The sequence below is a fragment of the Callospermophilus lateralis genome, chromosome 1 (assembly GCF_048772815.1).
Source record: "Callospermophilus lateralis isolate mCalLat2 chromosome 1, mCalLat2.hap1, whole genome shotgun sequence".
In the NCBI taxonomy this organism is placed as follows: domain Eukaryota; kingdom Metazoa; phylum Chordata; class Mammalia; order Rodentia; family Sciuridae; genus Callospermophilus; species Callospermophilus lateralis.
Genome location: NC_135305.1, coordinates 114,077,924 through 114,097,269, shown reverse-complemented (window position 1 = coordinate 114,097,269; position 19,346 = coordinate 114,077,924). Strand labels below are relative to the sequence as shown.

The window sequence follows — 19,346 nt, the reverse complement described above, 5'->3', positions numbered from 1 at the left end:
CTCAGGTCCTCCCGCCTCTGTCCCTATCTGCCCAGGCCTTCTGCTCCCCAGATGACCAGTCCAGACCCCGCTGTCCACCCGAGTGTTCCACAGGGAGGGAGACGTCTGTGTCTGTGGGTCCCACCTGGTTGACGTGAGCCACATGTGACTTCTAAGTGCTTGGATGTGGCCAGGGGGGTGCAAGAGCTGAATGCATCCTTGTATTTCATCTTTAATAACTTAGATACCTGGGGGGTAGGCAGGTCCACATCCGGTGGCTTCCGGCAAGCCCAGAGCCAGGGCACCTAGGACACAGCCTAGTGCATTTATTACATATATTAAATGAGGTCACGAGGGTGACCCCAAGTAGCTTCCTCCTGACTTCCTCCAGCTTCCTTATACAGGACAGAATGGTCAGAGGCTTGGCCCTGCATTATACCATAATAAATCTCCAGGAAGCCCATGAGGCAGGCAGCCGCCCCGCCCAGAGATGAGGAAATGGAGGCCCAGAGAACTCCAGGGAGGGGCCCAGAGCCCACCCAGGCTAGAGTTTATCCCAGATCTGCCCAGTATGCAGTCCAGGGCTGCTTCCAGGGAGAAATCAAAACATACAAGGGCAAAGGGTTCATTCCTTAATAAAGAGCTCTCAGAAATCAATAAGAGGGCCAAAGCCCCGAAGAAAAGCAGATGGAACATAAACAGGCTATGGAAGGAAGTGCAGATGACCTCTCCCACTGGACAAACGCCTCCTCACTCAGGAGGAAGCTCACCAAGCCACGCTGAGAGGTGAGGGCACTGGTGGGAGGTAAAACTCAGAAGGCTGACACGCTGGGTCAAGATGAGGCAGTGGGCCCTGGAGCAGGCACTGCTGAACGTGCAGACAGGTGCAGCCCTGCTGTGGCGGCCAGAGGGTCCTGCAGAGACCGCCAGCTCCACACTTCAACAGGTGATGGCCATTCTGCAGCCACAGAGACCCGCAGGTGTGCAGAAGTCTGCACGCACCGATGGGCCTGGCTGGTGGCAGGGGTTCGTCCTGACCAACCCACGCCAAGCTGCAAATGCGCATCGAAATGCCCGCCCTGCTGCTGCCAGCACCACGAGGCAGGAGGCGGCCAGGGCTCCCACCTTCCCACCACCATAAAGCTGAAAATCATCAAGTTGGGCCATCGGAAGTGGGGGCCACGTCTGTTTGCAACATCAAATTGTCAGAAATATCGTCCACCTGGGAAGGTCACATGAACTGTGCTACATCCACAGGCCATCAGAAAGAACAAGATGGCCAGGCGTGGTGATCTGTCATCCTGGCGGCTCGGGAGGCTGAGGCAGGAGGATCCCGAGTTCAAAGCCAGCCTCAGCTAAAGGAAGGCCCTAAGCAACTCAGGGAGACCCTGCCTCTAAATAAAATGCAAAACAGGGCTGGGGTGGGGCTCTGCGGTCAAGTGTCCCTGAGTTCAGTCCCCAGTACCTGCTGCCCCCCCTAAAAAATAATCAAGTTGCAAGATCTTTCTGTAGGATGCTGTCACGTTCCCAGATAAACTGCTCAACCTGTGTCCGACCCATGTCCCCTGCCTCTGGCCCGGGGCTCGGGGACTGGCACTTTTTTTACGGGCTGCACAGCAGCATCCTGGCTCCTGCCCAGTAAGACGCCCTGGCTGGCTCTTCCCAGCTGGGACAGCAGAAGAGCGCCCGGCCGTGTGCAAAGGTGTCCTAGGGACACATCGTCGGCGGCGAGAACCACTGACATGTCTGGAAGGGTCCCGGTTTCTTTGTCTGGGGGCAGATTCCTTTCTAACGCGAACGTTCTATAATATTCTAGATTTCAAACGTTACCCAGGCTTGCCCTACCTCTGCAATAAGATAAACGACTATGGAACATAAGACTGTCCCAGAGGACATGAAAACCTGGGGAAGCTCCACGTCTGTCTGTCTGTCTGCTGTGGTGCTGGGGTGGAGCCCAGGGCCTCGGCAGGCCAGCCACGCACCCTGCCACAGAGCCCCAGCCGCAGCCCAAGTTACGGAGGCCGGCCTTGAATTGGTAATCCTCCTGCCTCAGCCTCCCTGCGTAGTGAGGGCTCCAGGTATGCACCACCCCAACTGACGCTCACCTTTTATTTTTTATACACCTGCAAGGGCTGAATTTGTAACAGTCAACATCTTGTACTTTCGACGTGGCTTTTGGTTTTTGTTTGGGTTTGGGTTTTTCTGTTTGGTTTGGTTTTTTTTTTTTTTTAGATAAAAACCAGAGATCTTTGGGTGGGAGAGAAGAGAGCGCCAGGGAGCAGGTCCACGGCTTCCAGGGCCTGGGGTGAGAAAGCGCATCCCCTACAGCAGCCCAGGCTGCGGGCTCCGCAGACCCTGCACAGCCTCCCTCACCAGGCCTCCCTGCACAGCCTCCCTCACCAGGCCACCCGTGCTCAGGCTGCTGTGGAGGCTCCAGTGCCCCCTTCACATGGCTTCCCGCAGTCACAGCCCCAGGCGGGGGACAGGTGGCATCCCTGCCAACCTTGATCCCAGCTCCTCCTCCCCAGAGTCCCTGCCGAGCCCCACGACCCCTCCTCTGCCCACCCAAGTCCCCTTGCCCTGAAGGTCAGGCTCAAGCCAGGCCCTCCTCCACAGGCTCTCCTGGCTCTCTTTCCTAGAGCCTGCTTCTGTACCGGGTCACTTCCTGGCCTTGGGTCACGTGTCCATCTTCCACAGAGCTCAGAAGCTCCCAGACAGCTCTGTGGCTCCTTGGGCCCCAACATGGCCAGTTAGAAAGTGGCCCACGAGCATTAGGTAAAAACCAGGCCAGACCTGGGCTCAGACACCAGCTTTGTCACTGACTGCTGTGTGACCTAGGACAAGTTACTGAACCTCTCAGAGCCTCAATGTCTTCCATCTGTTCGGGAAGACCACCACACCCTATGGACCTTGTCAGCGCCCTGCCTGACACTCAAGTATGGGCCGGTGGCAGGTGGCCCCTCCAGCACTGAGCACAGTGCTGCAGGACAGGGGGCTGGTACACGCATTCTGCAGCATTGCTTCAATGTTCACAAGGTGGTGAGCATGAGGCTGTGTACTGCGGATATGACAAAGAGCACAGCACACCATATACAGCAGGTGCTCCATTAAGGCTTGCACCGATGCTTCATTACCATCCTTCTACCCAGCGGCCTGAAGGGGCTGAGGGAAGCAGCAGGCAACAGCCTTTTAACATAAATCGCCCTCCTTTCCTAATGGGGGGATTAGACACACGTTTGGACCTTCACATTCTCTTAAAAGGCGAGGCCTGTCCTCTTGGGCCTGCCATTCTCATGAGTCAAGAACCAGCCAGAACCAAACAGTGGTGGCCCCTCCTGAGCAGGCATGGGACTCTGTCTGCCACACTCCCGCCGCTCCCTGGAGCTCACACTCACCTGCTCCACTCCTTAATGCGCTTGTGTGACTCACATAAGACCTGAGTTTGATGCCCGGGAGCCTTAATCATGGTTTGGAAAATAAAAAACCAAGAGAGCCTTTGACTCACCTTGTGGCTGTCCTGAGTCCTCGGCTCCCACCTCTGCGGTCCTGCTTTGGCTTCTGAACTCTCCCCGGGGAGGCTGAGCCTCCCTCTGGGTAGCTCTGGCCTCCTCTCTCTGGCTTCCTGCATGATGGACAGACCCTCCCGGGTTCTGGCACGGGGGCCCTTCTCGGAGCAGGACCTCTTGACCTCCGGCACCAACCTGCCACAGGGGTGTGGGGAGCGGCCCCCCGGGGCCTCCTCGCCCTCCCCAGTGGATTTCCTTGGAGTCCTTTTCTTGTGGTCATCGGCGGGTGATTTGGGTGGTACCCTCACCCCACTGGCCGGGTCCTCCGGGGCAGGGGGCCTGCGCTCGGCAGGGTAGTGCTGACACCTCGCCCTGAGCTGGCCGACGGAGGCCCTGCTTTCATTCTCCGTGACTCCCAAGACTCTGTGCCTGGGACCATCAGGGACAGGAGAGGCCGCAGGACATTGCTCAGCAGGAGGGGAGAGTGGCCGAGCCCACAGAGGGGAGCTAGGCTTGGTGGCCGGGGCTGGCCCTGGGGTCTCTGCTGGCGGCCTGGGGGAGCTGGGGCTGGATGTGCGAAGGGGTTCGGCCAGGCTGGCTCGCTTCCAGACGCCCGCAGCCTCCTGGGGACTCCCGCTGCCCAGCTCCTGCCTCCCCAGCCTGCTGGGCCTCTCGAGGGGCGAGCCGCTGGGCTCTGCGGTGGGGCTGCCCCTGCGCTCCTGGGCCTCACCCGGGCCTTGGGAGCAGTGCTCCTGGTACTGGGCCATCAGGGCGTCGATGTCGAGGACGCTGGGTCTGTAGCCGTCCCTCATCTTCCCTGGGTACGTCTCGCTGACCACCTCGGTCTTCCTTCTGACCAGCAGGCTGCTGGCTTTTGGCCGACTCCGCAGGGCCGGGGTAGTTTGGGACACCTTATTTCCACAGTCCTTCCAGCTGCTCTGAAGACCCCCGCCATCTCCTGACCCCCGAGGAGTTGATAGAGCGTCCACGTCGATGATCCTTTCACGGGAAGGGTCCAGAATCCCGTCCCCGGCAGGCGAAGGGCGGTCTGTGGGCTTCGGGGCTCTGGGGATGTCGGTTCCCTTGACACACTCTGGCCCCTGAGCCCAGCTTCTCCTGCCCGCAGCCTCCTGTGGCTCTCCGTGGTTGGGAGAAACCAAAGCAGATGTGAGAGAGTGGGGTGAGGGAGGCGGGGCCGTTTTTCTAGAATGTTCCAGTGAATTCTCAGGCCCGAGCTTAACGACACTTTTTGTCTTTTGAATATCAGGAATCTGATAAGTTACTGCAAAAAACGTCACCCTGGGCTCCACGGATGACGCTGGCTTCACTGCTGGGGAGGTCCTTGAGGGCCCTGGGGCCTCCTCCTGGGTCTCCGGGGTGGGCGAGGTGGGGGGGTTCTGGAAGGCACCGGCCGTGGGGCCCAGGGAATCGGCTCTCGCAGTGGTCTCCGGGCCCAGGAGGCTGAAGTCGTCGAATTTCACGTAGTGGGGTAAAGTCCGCCGCCTCCACCGGTCCACCCTCCGGGTGGTGGGACTGGTCTTCCACACCTTGGCTTCGGGGGCCTGGGCCAGCCCGGGGTCTCCCGCGCTGGCAGCCCCACGAGGCCCCTTCTGCACAGGCTGCGTCTCTGGGCAGGCCTGTGCCGGGGAGCTCCAGGGCTTGTCCGCGGTCCTGGCCGGAGGACCCCGGGGGTCCCCCTGGGAGGGAACCTCTCCTGCCACCGACACACTGACCCTCCCAGGGCCCCGGGGTGGGGCCTCCCGGACCGAAGCCTGGACAGTGCTGGAAGAAGTGGCCTCAGGAGCACAGGGCGCTTGGCTGACCCCCACGGTGGCTCTATGCAGATTCACCACTGTCCCACCTGTCCATCTGGGTGACGGGCAGCTGCCTCCGGGCATGTCCTTGGGCTCCCGACAGACAGGCCTCCCACTGGCCTCCTGCCCCTGAGCTTCCCACATCAGACTGGCCCTCTGGACACACCCCTGGGGACCATGTGGGCTGCGCTCCAGGTCAGTGGAGGTGGCCTCCTGGGACAGCTGCCGGTCCTTGAGCAAGGGCCGGGTCCGGCTGCTTCGCAGCGTGACAGCCTTGGCCTCAGGCACGAGGGGGACAGCCTCGCTGTGGGCGCGCTCCCCGACGGCAAGCAGCACGTCGTACCTGGGCTCCACCATCGGCCACGCCCGGGGGTTTTCTGAGGGCCTCGGGACAGGGCTGTGAGTGCATTTGTCACCAAAAGGGTATTTTTCCAGGACGGGCGTGTGGCCCGGTCTTGGCTCCCCATCGGCCAGGGAGCCTCGTCCCAGCCTCCGTGGCTCAGCGCCCTCGGGGCTCCTGGGGTTCTCCTTCCTGGGGACCGTCACTGCCGACCAAGGGCCCTTCTCGGGCCTGGGTCTGGGCTCTGGGACAGGGGGCTCTGCCCCATTATGAGGGAGTGTGGCCGAGAGGCCGTGTCCCGACAGGTCAGCCACCAAGTGTCGCTCCACGTGGTGCTCGAACACAGTGGCCCACACCTTCTGGAAGCTGCCCTCGTCCTCCAGGGTGGCCTCAGGGGAGCCTGGAGCCCCGGGGGAGCCGCCACCCCGACAGCGGCTGGGGACCTGGCCAGTGCCGTCCTGGCCTGCCGGCTGCCTGCACTTCTTCTGGGGGACCTCAGGCTTCCAGAGGGTCCTTGGGGAAGTCTGTCCATTCAGACTCTGTCCTTCCTTCTGCTGGAGACACAAGCAAACAGGCGGTGTTAACGCACTCAGGGGGACAGGAAGGCGTGTGGCGACCCTGCGGCCACTTCACCATTAAACCAGGGGCTGTGAGATCTTAACCCCCCACACTCCGGGCAGGCAGGTGAGGGACACAGACACGGATGGTGGCTGCTGCAAGGACACAATGGGAGGACTTGGAGAATGGGGCTCAGCTACGGGGTCCTAAGACCCTTCCTTTCCTGGATGACCAGGTTCTTCCCAGGGTTTCTCTGCCCATGTGCACAAGTGAGCAGGAAAGTTCTGGAAGCCCAGCTTGTGAAAGCAGAAGAACGCACAAACAGCCCGGGCCCATCAGAAGGCACCGGCTACCTCTCCAACACATGGTGCTGGGAGACCTGGACATCCATGTGCAACAAAATGAAATTAAACCCCTGTCTCCCACCATGCACAGAACTCAAAGTGGATCAAGGACCTAGGAATAAAACCAGAGACCCTGTGTCTAATAGAAGAAAAAGTAGGCCCTAATCGCCATCATGTGGGGTTAGGCCCAACTTCCTTAATAAGACTCCTAAAGCACAAGAATTAAAATCAAGAATCAATAAATGGGATGGACTCAAACTAAAAAGTTTCTTCTCAGCAAAAGAAACAATCTGTGAGGTGAATAGAGAGCCTACATCTTGGGAGCAAATCTTTACCCCTCACACATCAGACAGAGCACTAATTTCTAGGGTAGATACAGAACTCAAAAACCTAAGCACCAAAAAAAACCAAATAATCCAATCAATAAATGAGCCAAGGATCTGAACAGACACTTCTCAGAAGAGGATATACAATCAACCAACAAATATATGAAAAAATGTTCAACGTCTCTAGCAATAAGAGAAATAAAAATCAAAACTACTCTCAGATTTTATCTCACTCCAGTCAGAATGGCAGCTATTATGAAGTCAAACAACAATAAGTGTTGGTGAGGATGTGGGGAAAAGGTACACTCATACATTGCTGGTGGGATGGCAAATTGGTGCAGCCAATATGGAAAGCAGTATGGAGAATCCTTGGAAATCTGGGATTGGAACCACCATTTGACCCAGCTATCCCTCTCCTCAGTCTATACCCAAAGGACTTAGAAGCATCATACTACAGAGACACAGCCACATCAATGTTTATAGCAGCACAATTCACAATAGCTAGACTGTGCAGCCAACCTAGATGCCCTTCAACAGATGAATGGATACAAAAAATATAGGGCAGATATACACAATGGAATATTACTCAGCAATCAAAGAGAATAAAATCATGGCATCTGCAGGTAAATGGATGGAGTTGGAGAAGATGATGCTAAGTGAAGTTAGCCAATCCCAATAAACAAAGGCTGAATGTTTTCTCTGATATTAGGAGGCTGACTCACAGTGGGGTAGGGAGGAATAGATAATCTCTAGATAGGGCAGAGGGGTGGGAGGGGAAGGGAGGGAGCATGGGGTTAGAAATGATGATGGAATGTGATGGACATCATTATCCAAAGTACATGTGTGAAGACACGAATTGGTGTGAATATATTATGTATACCACCAGAGATATGAAAAATCATGCTCTATATGTGTAATAAGGATTGTAATGCATTCTGCTGTCATATATAAATATAAAAATTAAATTTTTTTTTTAAAGAAAGAGTGAGAGAGGGAGAGAGAGAGAGAATCCTCCAACATTTATTTTTTTTCTAGTGCTTGGCAGACACAACATCTTTGTTTGTACGTGGTGCTGAGGATCGAACCCGGGCCGCACGCATGCCAGGCGAGCGCGCTACCACTTGAGCCACATCCCCAGCCCCTAAAAATTAAATTTAAAAAAGGATAAAGAAAAAAAAGAAGAAGGCACCAGCTAGGGGGATCTTGCTCCAGCCGGAGGACAGCAGGCACAGACATTCCTGTTTGCAGAAGGAGGTGGATCTCATGTCCACTGTGTCTATGGGCACGCCCAGAACCATTGTCTGGGGTGCGGTTGGGGGCAGACTGCAGAATGGTATGTGTATGATCTAACACTCTGTGTGTGTGTGTGTGTGTGTGTGTGTGTGAACCTAGGGGTGCACTACCACTGAGCCACACCCTCACTCTTTTTATTTTTTGAGACAGGGTCTCGCTAAGTTGCTGAGGTTGGCCTCCAACTTGCCATCCTCCTGCCTCAGTCTCCTGAGCTATTAGGATGACAGGCATACGTCATGCTTATCTTTAAAAACTGTACATTTATGTGCATGTGTATGAAGAAAAGACAAATTGCCGGAGGTGGTAGCAGCTCCAGAGTCGAAGGCAGGAGGATCGTGAGTTCAAAGCCAGCCTCAGGAACTTAGTGAGGCTCTAAGTAACTTAGTGAGGCCCTGTCTCTAAATAAAATACAAAAATAGGGCTGGGGACATGGCCCAGTGGTTGAGTGCCCCTGAGTTCAATCCCCAGTACCAAAAAAAAAAAAAAAGAAGAAGAAGAAAACATAAATCCAACTGACCCCGAGAAGCAGGTGTGTGGGGAGGAGGGCTGGGTGAGGGCAGCTCCTTCAATCTTACACATTTGGGTCCTGTTTGATTTTTAGGATATGCACGTGTTAGTAATTTCTTGATTTTTTTTTTCCTGCTAGGAATGAATCTATTTCAACATGTTAACCGTGTTCCTGTGAATGGGACCCTCTTTCAACCATCCTTAAAAGAGGTGGTTCAGATGCAGGGATGAGACCCAGGGCCCCTGACGGACCCCAACAGCGGTGGCCACCGTCTGCCCAAACGAGAGGGATACAAAGGGCCCTGAAGGGAGCACTGGTGTATTTTTAAAACAGAAATTTCTCAAAAACAGGAAACATGCGCCTGCCTGTGATGGACGCACCCACTCCCAGGTATTCACCCAGGGGGAACCACCAGGCCCGGCACAGCCTTGGCCCCAAAGGTTGCCACAGCTTCGCCCCAAGGGCCCCGACTGGAAGCAATCGGAGGACACTCACGGCAGCTTCCTGGACCACGGAGTGGAACCCAGCGGTCACAAGGGAGGAGGGCAGCCGGTGACACCACCAGTCTCCACGTCATGACTCCATCTCAGAGTCTAGACAAGGCGAGGCCCGGGGGCAGAGGGCGGCTCGGGGCTGCGGGGCCGGGGCAGGGGGGCAGCCTGGGCGCTCGGCTGTCGGTCATCTGCCCTGTGGGCCGCCCCGGTGCGCAGAGCTGTGGACTCCCCTGTGAGCTTTCGCCAGGCGCTGTCTGTGTCTGTCACGTGTCCCTCAACAGAGCAGCTCTAAGCATCAGGACCTCACAGAGCATGGGGCGCACGCGGTCATGCGAGGGCCGACCCAGGGGCCTGCTCTTACTGAACGGTGACACTGAGACACTTGTAGGCAGTGAAACTGCTGCCAGCTTCCTTCTTTCTTCTGCTGGGTGACAAGTCAAGGTGGCGAAGGAGGGAGAGTCATGACAGGGTGACCTGAGGGACTTTTGTTTCTTGGTACCAGGGACTGAACCCAGGGGCACTTGACCCCTGAGCCCCGCCCCAGCCCTTCACCTGTTTCATTTAGAGACAGGGTCTGAGGAGCTTATGGCTGAGGCTGCTCTGAACTCGCGATCCTCCCACCTCAGCCTCCCTGCCGCTGGGATGACAGGTGCGTGCTACACGCCCAGCTTCAGGGCCTTTTAATGGCATTTAAACCTAAGTGTGGGATTCCAGTAAGGCAAGATTCAAAGAGGAAACGCAGCCCTCTTCCTCCTAGCACAGGGGAAGAAAAATAAACACCCCCTGCCGGTCACCCTCGGAGCCCTGACACCTGGGGATGGAGACCCACCAGCATCCTGCCCAAAGCCCAGCACCACTCACCTCGGCCGTGGGCTCCTCGGGACGCGCGGGGCCGGGCACAGCGGTCTTCTCACACCTGATGCTGCTACTCGAGGCTGAACTTGAAAACCTGGCACAGAGACCCGAGTCACTCGCGTGGAGCCAGCAGCCGGGACTCCAGGGCCCCCCACTCTGCTTCCAGCTCAGGAGCCGGTGAGATCACAGGCCTCCAGGGCCAAGCCCAGGACACCTCCTGAGGGTCGCCAAAGGGGGGGGGGCAGGGCCTACGCAGGCAGAGCATGGGGTGCAAGGGGCCCAGGCCTGAGACCCCACCTGAGCTGTTTCCTGTCTATAAAGTGGGGATAATGAGCACCTCCGTCTTTTATAGGGCAGACAAGAGGCCACCCACGGCCCTAATAGCTACGCGGAGGCCTCTGGGGAGAGGGGACGCCCGGGAGGGGTGGCTGATGGTCCTGCTCGGCGGCCCCGGCCCAGCCCCCACCTCAACCCCGCCACGAGCCTCGGGCAGTGGCTCTCACAGACGCGTGGGGCCTCTCTGGGTGGCCAGAGTCTAACCGAGGTCCCTGTGTGCCTCGGTTTCCCCGCTTATGAAGGGAGAGAGGGAGGAGGGCGGGTCCTTCCCTCTCTGATGTGTCCTCTGCGGATGCCACAGGAAGATGGGCACTTGCTCAGTTCAGGGCGGGGTGGGGGGTGCTGTGTGGAAAAGGGCAGGGGGAGACCACCCACTTGGAACTTGACCCCAACTCAGCAGGGGAGGGGTCTGCTTCCTGGGAGGTGGGGCTGTGACGGGTCCTGTCTGAACTCCTTGCCTCAATGTCCCCTTCGGTCAGATGACCACCCGGCTCCCTGGGGCAGTCCCGGGGCACGGCGAGCGGAAGCTGGGGAGGCCCTGGCACAGGTGCCCTCTTCTCTGTCCTCGTAACTCAGGGCCCTGAGGCCTGCCTGAGCCTGAGAACCCTGGGAAGCTTCTAAAGATGACCAGCTGGGCACGGTCACGCCTGTCCTCCCAGGGGCTCAGGAGGCTGAGGCAGGAGGATCGCGAGTTCAAAGCCAGCCTCAGCAATGGGGGGTGGGCCCAAGCAGCTCAGGGAGACCCTGTCTCTAAACAAAAAGTAGGGCTGGGGAGGGGGCTCAGTGGTGAGGGCCCCTGAGTTCAACCCCAGGTGCCAGAAAAAAAGAAAAAAGACCCCAACATGAGCCCCCCTCCCAGGCCCAGTGACCAGAAGCACTGGGGGTGCAGCCCAAGCAGGGGTCACCTTCCTGGGGGATTCTAGTGTGTGCAGGGCCAGGCTGGCGGCGTGGTTCCCAGGTGAGAGGGCAGGGACTGAGCGTGTCAGTGGCGTGGTGACACCCACGAGCAGGGTGGCAGCTCCCTGCTGGGGCCACTCTCCAGTGAAGCAGGGTGCCTGGGCGGTGGGCAGGGCTCAGAGCCCTCACTGACCAGGGGCCTAGCCAGCAGCCGAGCCAGGACACCCGGTGGCAGGAGGCCCCGCTCCGGGCCGCACGAGGTGGGGGACGGGGGCTCTCCCCGCAGCGAGTGTCCAGGGAAGGACAATGAGGCTCACAAGTCACCCTGGCTCCTCTGGTCTGTCTGGGGGCCCGCTCACGGAGGATTGGGCCTAATCTCAACTGTCGTTGACCTTGGAGAGGAAGGCCTGGCGGTGACAACACTGGGCAATGCCAAATTGGGAAGCGGGGAACAATCTGTCCCACTGTGGGGGAAGCGGAGGGTCCGAGGAGGGCAGAGACTCCCACCTGCTCTCAGGGCCGCAGATAAGCTGGCCGGGAGGAGCCCAGGCCCTTGAACCCTGTCCCCCCGGGGCGTGGATGAGGCTGTGGGTGGGGGGAGGTGGCCACTTACAGTCTGGTCAGGTCTGCCGACAGCGGCCGCGACGAGGGGAGCGTCCTCCTCCTGAGCTCGGGCCTCCCCCTGGAGCCCTCCGCGGTCCAGCCTTTGATCCGCTCCTGGACACTCACGCCCCCCTTCTGGGGCGGTGGCACTGTGGGTGGGGACTGAGGGGTGGCTGGTGGGGACTCGCGTGCTGCTGTGGGGCCCGGGCAGCTCTCTTCCCCGAACAGGCTCAGGCGCTTCTTGACGCAGCCCCTGGAGGCCCCCGCTGTCCCCGCTGCGGCCTCCCTGTCGCCCCCTCTGCTGTTGACCTCAGCGAGCTCTGGGCCCCTCGCTGACCTGGGCAGCGGGGACGGGGGCGTCTCCTCTGGCTCCTGGCCCAGACTGGCTTTCTCCTGCTGGGGACGCGGGTCATGTCCGGGGCCAGCCCTGGCCAGGTCCCCTGGGCTCCTGGGGCTGCCCGTCTCTTCCTGCCTGAGAAGCCTCTTCTCCTTCCGTTCACGGATCTTCTTGGCCACCTCCAGGAAGTCTGCGTCTGGGTCCCCACGGGGACCCTCGGCTCTGGCAGGCCACCCCCCGTCCACCCGAGGCTCCGGGTTGGCCCTGTCCGTCCCCTGCGGTCCCTCGCGGGTCCCCTTCCTCAGCAGGGCCTCCTTGCCCTCCAACGGGGCCGTGAGGTCCATGGACATTGGCCGGGGCTTCCTCACCCAGGTCTTCTCGGGTGGGGCCGGGGCCACCTTCCCCGAAGTGGCCCCTGCGCCTGGGCCCGGCTTCGGGGGATGACCGGGCTCCATGAACATGGCCGAGACGGGCCTTCTCTTGGGGCGAGGCCTGGATTCTGCTGGGGGGCCCGTGGGGTCCTCCTCGCCGCCCTCTGGGACCGACTGGTCATGGGTGGCCTCCTCTTGGGGGACGGCTGGTCGCGTGTCCTGTGGCAGTGACGCCGGCCGGGGAAGGGCCCCTGGGGGCTTCCGGGCAGGCTTGGCGGCCACCTCCGGCCGGGAGCTGGAAGGAGACTCGGGGGTCACGGCCACAGTGCCCTCGCTGAGCCCCTTCCCCAGGGTGGGACCAGTTCTGGTGGCTTCAAATAGAAGCGCGGTGCCAGGGCCGGGCCGTGGGCAGGCAGCCTTGCTGAGCGGGGACGGGCCTGTGCCCGAGGCCGCTCCACTGCCCACCCCCTGCCCCCCCAGGCTGGGCATCCTCCTGTCCAGGTCACAAGGCCCCGCGGGACCCTGCTGGGCGGGCCCAGGCCACAGGGCCGAGCTGGGGGCCTTCACGTCGGGGGCCTGGTCCTTGAAGAAGGGCCGCGGGGCCAGCCTGGGCACCGGGAAGAGGCGGCCCGGGCTCCGCAGGGGGCTCTTGCCCTCCAGGATCCGGGCCGAGGGCGTCCCAGAGGCGTCCCCCGCGGGGCAGAAGTAAGTCCTCTTCAGGGCCTCCTCCTTGCCCATGTCCCCGAGGCCCGGCACTGCTGTCAAGGACGGTATGGAGCCAACCTCGACCCGCGTCACCATGGTTACGGCTGAGGCTCCAGAAGGATCAAGAGCATCGGAAACCGAGAAGCGACTGCTTAAAAAAAAAAAAAAAGTCAATTTAGCAAGCAGTGTCTGGGCCCCAGCAGGGGGACCCCCGACCTCCCCAGGCAGCCTGGGGGCCCCACCTCTGAGCTCTGGGAAGGGAGTGGCCTGCACACCCCTCACGGGCTGGACAAGGGGCCAGCATCCAGAGGGTCTTTCCCGACTCGCCCTGTCTCCAGCCAGGTCTTAGAGGCCAGGACCTCTGCCCGACAGATAAGGAAGCCAGCCCAGAGAGGCCCAGAAACAGGCCAGAGGGCGCTCAGGAAGCCAGAGGTCAAGTCGGGATTTGAACCCGCGCACACGTTCCAGCCCGAGGCCCAATGGGCGTGTGGTCCCCTCCCCCCCTGCTCCTGTGGCGCTGACTGTTTCCCATCCCAGGGTCTGTCAGGCACCCTGGAGGGTCTGCATCACAGCCCTGTGCTGAGCACCAAGCACAGAGAGGGTAAGTGACTGGCCTCAGCTCACACAGCTACGTGAACCAGGGGTTCCCAGAATCACAAAGCTGGGGAGTGGTCTGGAAACCATGCCATAGTCACCACCCTAACCGGGCCTCAGAAGCCTCTTGCCTTCCCCTGGGCACTAAAAATCAAAGCCACTGTTCCCACTCAGCCTGCTTTCACTCATCTGCTGTTGGGCTCTTTCTGTTGAACACCTATTTTATGTCCCTTCCTCTTTTTTTTCTTTCTTTTAACCAGGGTGCTTACCCACTGAAAAATCCCAGCCTTCTTAATTTTTTTATGTAGAAACAGGGTCTTGCTAAGTTGCTGAGGCTGGCCTTGAACTTGGGATCCTCCTGCCTCAGCCTCCTAAGCCACCGGGATGACAGGTGTGTGCCAAGCACCCCACCCCAATCCCCTTCATATTCTTTTTTTTTTTTTAAATATTTATTTTTTGGTTGTAATTGGACACAATACCTTTGTTTTATTATTATTTTTTTTTTATGTAGTGCTGAGGATGGAACCCAGGGCCTCACATGTGCAAGAAGAGTGCTCTCCTGCTGAGCCAGGACCCCAGCCCCCTTCCTATTCTAAGTAAGAGTAAAACTGACCGTGACAGCCGAGCATGAGAGACAGTGGAACCAAGAGCTCCTTGCGTTCCATAACTCTCACCCCCACAGCCCTGTAAAGTAGGTCCACAGATCAGATTCACCTGCAGAGGCTGCAGAGGGCAAGGCCCTGGTTCACCCAGATAGGAGACCACGCCTCCTCCTGCCTTAAGCTTCAAACAACTCAGAAAGGCAAGAATTGTCATTGTCCTTCTTCTGCAGATGAAAGGAAAGGGCCCAGAGAGGTTACCCAGCTTGTTTATTATCACACAGCTGTGGCTTGACCTGCGGCTGAACGGGTCACTTCCAGCCCTGCCTTTAAAACAATATTTTTCTGATTCCTTTCTGATCTTAAAAAGCGGGAGCCCTCACTGTTCCCAATCCCCACCCGCTCCGGGCCGTGTTGTCTTTCCCTGGAAAAACTGCCCACCCGCCCCCAGCTAGACGCGCAAAACCTCGGAGGTATTTTGGTTCCTCTGCAGCCTCCGGCCTCCCTCCCTCCCTCCCTCCCTCCGGGCTGCGCGGCTCCGGCTGACTCACTCGCAGCCCCGGGAGGGACACGGAGGGACGCAGCCGGGTTTGGGGTTCCCTCCTCCTGACACCCTCAGGGGCCAGCAGAGCCCATCTCCCACCAGAACATCACCGCGGCGCGGTCGCAGGCAGAACAGAGGGACAGACCCCGCGGTCGCAGGCAGAACAGAGGGACAGACCCGCGGGATCTGAGACCCGGGCGGCCCCCTGCGAGGACCCCGGGGCGGCTCTGAGCTCCGGCCCTGGCCCTGCCCCCGCAGCCGGCCTGGGGGACCCTGTGTGGGACACAGGCAGCCCAGACGGGGACACAGGACAGCGACAGGATTCCAGGGACGGAGAGAGAGTCTCCCAGCAGCGGCGCCTGCACCCACTTACCCGAGCTGCTGGCCCTGGCTGGGGGCGCGCGAGTCCGGGGAGCCCCCGAGTCCCTGCCCGGGGGGAACCGGGCCAGCCGTGCGCGCCCACGGCAGGACCCGGGGACGAGGCTGGTCCCCGCAGGTCTGAGGGACAGCCGGGGTGCCGGAGCTCTGGCAGTGTGTGCACAGACGGCGCAAAGCTTTGGGTTCCAACTGCGTCCGCTGGCGTCTCCTCCAGCGTCTGGAACACACTCCTTCCCGTTTCCAGCTTGTTAGCCTTGTATATCCATAAGAATCCCCCGTGTTTACCGAGCACCTACTATGTGTAAGAAGGACTACCCTGCAACCACGGAACTCACAGTCTTATGTAAGGCACACACACACACACACACACACACACTAGGTCACAACGTCTTCCTTTACAACAGTTCATGAGGAAACAAACGAGGAAGAGAATGAGCTGCCTAGATCTGGAATGGTGGTTCCAGACAATGTCCCCAACGTCATTTGGGAGCTCTTCCTTCTGTTCTGCATTTGCATGATGCACCCCTCAGAGGTCCTCACATGCTTCCTCAGGGCCTTTGCACACGCTGTGCCTGTTACCTGGGGACCCTTCTTCCCCACACATGGATATAGGCTCTGGCCACAGCTCAGACTTGTCTGTCTACCTCCAACCTGGAGCCAGCCTGTGGTACAGGTTCAAGGTCACCACAGACCTTCAGAGGCTGAGCCGGACTCCTCTCAGCTAGGCAGGCACACTTCCTAGGGCAGGACCCGCGCTCCAGCTAAGCCCTGGGGGACGCCCTGGTCTGCAAAGGAGGCTACACGAGTCAACCAATGAATCAGTCCGAGGAGAGCAGGACCCTAAGCCACCGCAGACCGCGGAATAACAGTCCGAAGTCCTCGAGACCCCGAGACCCGGAGAGCTCAGGTCTTCCCTCAACCTGCCATAAAACGCCAGGCGCTCCTTTACGGCTGTGTCTCCAGACCTTACTTTAAATGCATCGCATATGTTGCCTGATTTAAAAGATGCTCTTCCAAGACGCTCTGGAAGCCCACTCGCACCCAAGCCGGCTGCTATTTATTCCTGGTGGCCTCGCTGGCTCCTTCCAAATGCCTTGGTGAAGCCGCAGACAGTGTCAGGTGACCAAGAGCTCCAAGGGGGAACCCGCCTGAGCCAGACCTGGTCGAGTGTGTGTGGTGTGCACACGTTCCACACTGGTCATGCACACTCACTGTCAGAGGTCAGCGTGGGGCAGACAGACAGCAAGGCGTCCCCCTGGGGGTCAGCAGGCTGTGGGCGACCAGGACAGAGAGGACCTCAGCCTGACCCCCACTGTGACCGCAGCAGTGGGCATTTCTCTGCTGAGGCTCCACCTGAAGAATCCTCAGGTTTGATGTCCCTGGGTTCATTTGCAAAGCTTGAGACCCCCCCCTTCCCGTGACAAGCCGTCTGCGGAGGGAGTCACTGAGCAACAGGTGCAGGAACCACAGGGGACCATCCCAGACCCTCATCCTGACGCTCTGGGCACAGGCGCCGGGCTGTATGCACCAGTGCCAGGAGTAGCCATGGGGCTCAGTCCCCTGGGGGCGGGCGAGAGGGACGCTCCCATTCAGAACCAAACAGCTCTTACCCGGGAGAGGCCCTGACTCATTCCCGAGGCTGTGGACGCTTCTCCGCAGTCACACCCGCCAGCCGCTCTGGGAGCTCACCAGCTCTGGCTGCGGCTGCTTCCCGGGAAGGCCACCATCTGGTGCGGGGCGTGGGCTGGTCCTGACACCTTTCAGCGTCTCCCAGAACATGACCTTGGCCCCTGAATCTGCAGACCCGTCCCATCCCCTGACGCGCACCGTGCAACAGGCCAGGACCAGATTGGCAGAGCGCACGCTGGCGTCCTCCGGGAGGAGCTGGGCACAGAACACACAAGATCTGGCCACCCACGGGCCCCAGATGCACAGGGCCCAGCCGAAATGTCAGATGTCACTGGAGCGCGCGCGTCCCCTGTCCCTCTCCCCATGACTGTAGCCCTAGCTCATCTCTCCGTCCATCCATCCAACCATTCATTCATCCATCCATTCCAGTGCCCTATTAATGAGCACCTACTATGTGCCAGGTGCTGGGGATGCAGCAGTGAACCCAACACACAGAAAGCCCTGGACACAGAGAGAGCAGTGAACAGAACACTTGATCCCAGCGTGAAGAATGTTGGTGACTATGCGAAGGGGACTCCTCGGTGGCCGGGGAGGACGTCATGGAGAAGGAACTTCTGGAGTCAGCCTCAGCATGGTCCTTGGTTCCCTTGGCTGGGCCTCCCCTGACACCCAAGGGTCAGGACGTCACCCCCAGCTCAAAGCCCACCCGTCTCCCACTGCCCCTGGGTGGAGACCTGACTCCTCCCAAGGCCCTGGATCTGACCCTCTCTCTCCTGCCAGCCTCACCTACAATGGAGGCTGCTCCCCTCTGTCTCTTACACACACTTTCCTACTTCTGAAGTGACGCCCAGGCAGGAGGCAGGAAGCACCCTCTTCCTCTAGCTGCCTACTCATCTCTGTGCACCCATGATCCCCCCCTCCTCCAGCCGCCTCCAGGAAGCCTCTCCTGACCTGTCTTCCCAGCAGCTCGGGAGGCTGAGGCAGGAGGATCGTGAGTTCAAAGCCAGCCTCAGCAATGGCGAGGCCCTAAATAAAACACAGAATAGGGCTGGGGAAGGGTTTAGTGGTTGAGGGCCCCTGGGTTCAATCCCTGGTACCAAAAAAAAATCCTGTCAACACAGGGGTGCTGTCCCCACATGAGCACTGGCCCAGAGAGACCACCAGCCCCCCATCACAGGAACGGGGAGGCTCCCCGTGCACCTCATCCCCCCAAACCCTGTCTACTTTCAACTCAGTGACCCCGTCGCTAGAAAGTCATCCTAGGAAGTCACCAGAAATAAAAGCCGCCTTATCTGCAGGGCACTGCGGTCCCCGTCCTCCTGAGGACGCCTGCTGGAAGTAATTCTGACTCACAACCCTCCTGAAACGTCGCCAGGGCTGCAGGCAGACCACCCCAGCCCCAGCCACCCTGGGCACCATCAGGGCCCCGCAAAGCCCTTCACCCTGCAAGTCCTTGGTTTGGGGTCAGAAAAGATGGGTGAGCCGCGGCCGTCACAGGAGAACCATGGGAACAGCGCCCATTCTCCAGGAGAGGCAAATGTCACAGTCACGGGAGGGGGGGTGGGGGCGGCTTGTGTCCCTGGGCTGTGTTCTTCCATCCATTCAAAATGCTGAGGTGCAGCCAGGCGCTGTGGCCCACATCTGTGGTCCCAGCCACTCAGGAGGCTGAGGCAGGAGGATCGAAGGAAGGCCAGAGGATAGAGGCCAGCCCAGGCAGCACAGTGGGACGCCATCTCAAAACCCGCAAACAAAACACATGAAACCAGAATGAAAGCAACGTGCTTGGAGTAAAGACAGCTATGATCTCGGGGCCCAGACGGTGCCAGCACTCTGCCCTTCAACAGCCCCGGTGGCCGGTCCTGCTGTGACCCCTGTTTCCCGGGTGAGGAGAGGAGACGGAGGAGGGCGTGCCTGGCTTGCAGGCGGCTGGCACTCTGGTCCCCTCCCTCCCTCCCGGTCAGGCTTCCAAAGTCCACTTGAGCGTCACTAGAATCACTGCTTTTTATGACATTCCCAGGTAAAGGGCATGTCACACGAGTGGGGTGGCTATTGTGAAAAGAGAAAGGAGAAGAAATGCAGAGCGGGATGTGGAGAAACTGGGACCTTATATATTGCTGTGGGGGTGTAAAATGGCAGAGTCGCCATGGAAACAGTATGGGAACCCCCCCAAAACACTCATAGGATCTAGAAATGCCACCCCTAGGCACATATCCTAAAGAAGTGGACACAGGCATTTGAACAGATGTTTGTAAACCGATGTTCAAGCATCATCACAACAGCCTGCAGGTGGACCCAACCCGACTGTCCACCTCAAACAGACAGATAAGCCAAATGGG

The 19,346-nt window shown here is 59.2% G+C and overlaps 1 protein-coding gene across 6 annotated transcripts in view; it reads right to left on the bottom strand.

The window, feature by feature from the left end:
• Kiaa1671 (KIAA1671 ortholog) overlaps positions 1–19,346 on the bottom strand; it is a 149,579-nt gene that overhangs the window by 96,698 nt on the left and 33,535 nt on the right. For 3 of the 6 annotated variants that reach the window (XR_013155305.1, XM_077108637.1, XM_077108640.1), the window contains exons 2-4: positions 11,864–13,414; positions 10,024–10,111; positions 3,485–6,193 (exon numbers count right to left, since the gene is read on the bottom strand). Coding sequence is in view for 5 of the 6 variants with exons in the window: in XM_077108637.1 (XP_076964752.1) it covers positions 3,485–6,193; positions 10,024–10,111; positions 11,864–13,362 (4,296 nt within the window). In the remaining variant the exon portion in view is untranslated. Of the gene's footprint in view, positions 1–3,484; positions 6,194–10,023; positions 10,112–11,863; positions 13,418–19,346 lie in introns of all 6 variants that reach the window. The other 3 variants (XM_077108639.1, XM_077108638.1, XM_077108641.1) reach the window with 3 other exon arrangements.